Source organism: Musa acuminata, chromosome BXJ3-8, assembly GCF_036884655.1.
Source record: "Musa acuminata AAA Group cultivar baxijiao chromosome BXJ3-8, Cavendish_Baxijiao_AAA, whole genome shotgun sequence".
Classification (NCBI taxonomy): Eukaryota; Viridiplantae; Streptophyta; class Magnoliopsida; order Zingiberales; family Musaceae; genus Musa; species Musa acuminata.
Window position 1 is genome coordinate 12,609,369 of NC_088356.1, and position 4,552 is coordinate 12,613,920.

The 4,552-nt window shown below is 39.2% G+C and overlaps 1 protein-coding gene across 1 annotated transcript; it reads left to right on the plus strand.

Annotated features, from left to right (window-relative positions):
* The first annotated feature begins 1,241 nt into the window (after positions 1-1,241).
* LOC135644145 (putative invertase inhibitor) lies at positions 1,242-1,742 on the plus strand. Its single transcript, XM_065161606.1, has one exon. The coding sequence runs from the start codon at positions 1,242-1,244 to the stop codon at positions 1,740-1,742; it is 501 nt and encodes a 166-aa protein (XP_065017678.1).
* Positions 1,743-4,552: the final 2,810 nt, after the last annotated feature.

A 4,552-nucleotide genomic window follows, 5' to 3' on the forward strand; every position in this document is an offset into this window, starting at 1 on the left:
GATATCCTTGGCGCAATATCCGCTCTTCTTGGCCCGATGCCCGAATCTACGACCCGAAGCCTTCTGTCGATATGTCGACCGATCTATTGGTCCGACGTCCAATCTTCTAACATGTTTTCCTCCGGCACAACATGATTCTTCTTGCTTTAATTATCTCATCTTGATCCAAATATCCTGCGTCACTCAAAACATAGATTAAAACAAAAACATTTATCGATTGGTTTTATCATCAAAATCTGAGATTCAATAATATATATATATATATATATATATATATATATATATATATATATATATATCCCTTGAAAATGGATGATTTTTGTATTACGTAAATACCACCGTAATGATATCAAAACTCCAAATAATATAAATATCGTTAAAAATAATGAATATATTTCTACAAAATAGTAATTATAATGTTAATGTAATTTTTCGATAAAAACCGACCAAACTATTTCGAAGGCTGGGTTTTGCAATCCATGCCCAGCAGTACTTGCTTGCTCTCTCTCTCTCTCTCTCTCCGCCCCTGTGATGAGAGTGGACTTTCAACAGGGTAAGTTCCTCGTCTCCTGCTGCCTCCTGTGTTCTGTTCCCCCACCCTTTCTTCTCCGATGACCTTCTCTTCATCTTCTATACGATGGATGCATCACAATCATTTTGAGCGAGTTTGGTCCTTTCTTCTTTCTTCTTGTACAAACCAGCCTGTTTAATTAACTAATACTCGATCATATTCGTCTAAATTTTCTTTCTTTGTATCGGCGTTAATTGTCCATACGGGGCCTCTCGTGTGAAATCAGCTTCTTCTCTGACCAATTATTTAATTATTTACTTGATCATATTCGTCTTTCCATGACGGGCTTGTATTTAGTATTACTATATATGTATGGTTAAGGGCTTTCCATATCAACCCCATTATTCGATGTTAGAAAGATACGATTAATGGAATAGGCTACTTATAAGGTCGAATCGAATCGAATTGAATGATCGATAGTTTTGGAAAGAATAATGGAATATACTCGGTAATACATATGGCAAATCTTACATGTGGTTCGTTCCCCCTTATTTATATACGTATAATTTTGGTAGGAAAAATAATAGAATAAAATCGACATATATGTGGCAAGTATTACAGCTACTGACCCGCGTCTTGTTCTCCATTATATACACCATATCTTGGAAGGGACGAGGACTCAAGAGGCCACCACGCCGCACCAGAGCAGAGCAGAGCACAACAGAAGGAGATGAAGGCATCGTCGTTTCTCTCGCTCCTCCTCCTCCTCTGCTTCTCCTTCCAAATCATCTCGTCGGCTGTGGTGGATGATATTTGTGGCTTCGTCGGAGATTCCTACGTCGACAGGGAATTCTGCCTCAAGACTCTCTCGTCCGACCCCAGGAGCAAGACGGCCGACGCCGACGGCCTGGCCGTCATCTCAGTGGAAATCGCCGTCGCCAAGGCCGCGGAAGTCAAAACACGCATCGAGGCGCAGCTGAAGGGGGCGGCCGATGGTTACGAGAAGGACCGAGCCCAAGCCGCTCTGCAAATCTTCTCCAACGTCGTCTCCACCTTCGAGTGGTCGGTGAAGTCGTTGAAGTCCAAGTTCCGCTCCGGTCCCCTGTCGTTGCTGACCGTCGGCCAGGACGTTGTGGTCACTATTGATCAATTGGTCGATATGGGTAAACTGGGCAACGACTTCCAACTGCTTGGATCTCTTGCCGCCGCCATTGTCCGCCATCTGCATTAAGCTACTGCTTTCTCGTCCGCTCGACTTGTTCCCGCTGTGCTGCGAATAAACACTCCTCGTCCTGATGTGGTAGTAATTACTCTGCCTCGGTGCTCGGTGTTAATGGTTACAGTATAATGTGAATCATAACTAGAGGCCTCGATGGACGTGGTATGATAGTAATAAAAAATAAATATATATCTGATAATTCCCTTTTATCATGCAGACTACCATACGTTGTTGCTTAGATTGATTGCACACTATCAGGCTCCAAAGGAAGATATATCCATCGTGAGATGCAAATCACAAATTAACAGATGAATAGGCAGGCTATCGGAAACAAGTTTGGAGGTCATACAATAGTCAAATCTAATTAGAAAAGCATAACAAGATGAGACCCCTTATTTTGCTTTACAGTTTTTTGTTTCTTCCATCGTATATGTGGGAAACATAGTCGTTAAGCCCCTTTATTTTTCCTTCCTCTCAAATAAAGCTTTGGTTCAAGTCGAGTGATTTGGTATAGCGGCCACATAAAGTTAAACTAGTCCCAACCGATTCAACTCGGTCTGAATCAACTCGTTTGTTTCTGATGCATATCGATCCATCTGTGGCAAGGATGAATCGATGGCCACTAATCGAATAACCCCGACCTATCTTAACATGTCTAATGATCAATTCTATTCTATTCTATACATGTGCTATTTAAGATTTCCCTCCCACCGGATATTCCGGTAAGAAAGTAAAAAGCTCACGATGATAATACAATATTTCGATAAGAAGAAATAACTTATTTTTAATTGAGTTAAGATCCATTTTAGTTATTTATGTCTAAAATAATTTTTATATTTTTAAAATTATAATATATAGGTTTATCATGTCACGTCTAAGTTAACAAACATTAGAGTCTATTTACGATATTTTTAAAAATATAACATATAGGTCCATCATATCAAGTCTGAGTTAACAAACATTAGAGTCTATTTACATAACATGTTGATTTATAATAAATTATTAATATAATGATATATGTAATTTAGGATTAAGGTCCATGTTAGCCCATGCGATTTTGGCTATGAACTTTTAAGCCCTTATAGTTTACTCGTATCTAAAATAACTCATATATTTTTTTAAAAATATAATATATAAGCCTCTCATTAAGTTTGAGTTAATAAATATTACAGTTTTCTTATATGATTTGTTGACTCACAATGAACTATTAATATAATAACACGTATAATTTAAGTTTTTAAAAAAAACTGAGACATTCATCAATGGCGGGAGGAGGCATCGTCGTGGAAGTGACCATTAGCAACAATATTGAGTTTTTGTTACTTAGCAAGGCATCGTATGCATGCAGCTTCTCCCACGTTGACTACGAACTTAGGAGCATCCGTGCATAGCACCGTGACATTGCCAGTCACCGTGCATGGCACCTGCTCCAATCTCGACGAGTACTACCATGCCTCATAAGCTACCTCCCTTACGAAGCACGACATCATAAAAACGGAGAGCAAGCAGAAAGAGTGACTGAGCTGGTCCATGTAGCCATCCCACACCTGCTCACTCTCCTCGACTAGCTTGTCGAGAAAGAGGAAGCGATGAAGGCCATAGTGTCGTATGAAGACAAAGAGATAAAGGTAAGAGAGATCAGAGGTAAAAGTGAGGGAGAGTTAGACCATCACATCGTAGGTGCAACGGGTGGGGGCATATGAGGGGACGAAGTAGGAGACGATAGTGACAAAGATGCTAAGGAGGAGGAAAAGGGACTAGAAGACCATTGCATGCTTAGTATCGAACTAGTCGATGCGCATCCACCTAAGGCAGGATTGGAAGCTCTTGAGCTTGATGCATCCTTCTCAAGGTAGGCATCAAAATATACCTGATGTGCCCTTCATGAGCGAAGCATCGATATAGGCTCAATGCGTCCTATTCGGGTTAAGCATCAAAGCATGCTCGATGCACTTTGCTCGAGTAAAGTATCAAAGGTTGCTCGTGCTAGTTATACATGCTTGGCAAGTTAATCACGTGAGTGATGACACGTGTGACACAATACATATTTTTTTTACTTATTATTATTTATTAATATTTTTTACTTTATGTTATTTATTTTATATATTATGATATCCATGGATCTATATAATGGGAATTGAATCGTGACGAGATTATAATAATTAGATTAATTTATCTTTAAATACAAACCCCAAATAATCACAATCATAGGTTACTTGAGAGGGACATCGAGATAACGGGATAGATTGGTATATTGTATACCCGTCCATATGATAGAGGTGGCTAGTCTCATAGCTACTCATGTTGAGACACTAGGGAAACAGTGTAAGTGCTCATTGAAGAATGAGTTCATTAATTGATTTACTCACGGAATGCTGGATGGTTGGTGACACCTCATTATCAAACAGTGATTTTATCGTCTTAGTTGTTTATCTGATCCTTAGACTTGAGATACCAAGAATATTCTTTATAAGTACTCCACTCTTTGATACCGAACTTATAGGTCGGAAAGTTTCAAATCTAGCACAATCGGTCATCGAAAGTGATAGCCAACCTTATGAGGGCAATTGAGTGTTGATAAAGGATTATCCACTCTCGGTGTCATAAGAGGAATATCCTATATATTCTTACTCAAGCAAATCTCTAGCCAGGGTCATTCGGATTGAGAGAAAAAGAGTTCTCTAGGAGAATCTGATTAGAACGAGACTCAAGTGTATTTTATATGGGCCTGACAGTACTATACCTGGTATATGATCTCTAAGATATTAGATAGATGAGAGACTATATATATATGGTAATTAAGGATAGATAGGTCCAGTGGA

Excerpts from the sequence above, each read along its gene's own strand:
- LOC135644145 (XM_065161606.1), top strand. The coding sequence starts at position 1,242 with ATGAAGGCATCGTCGTTTCTCTCGCTCCTCCTCCTCCTCTGCTTCTCC.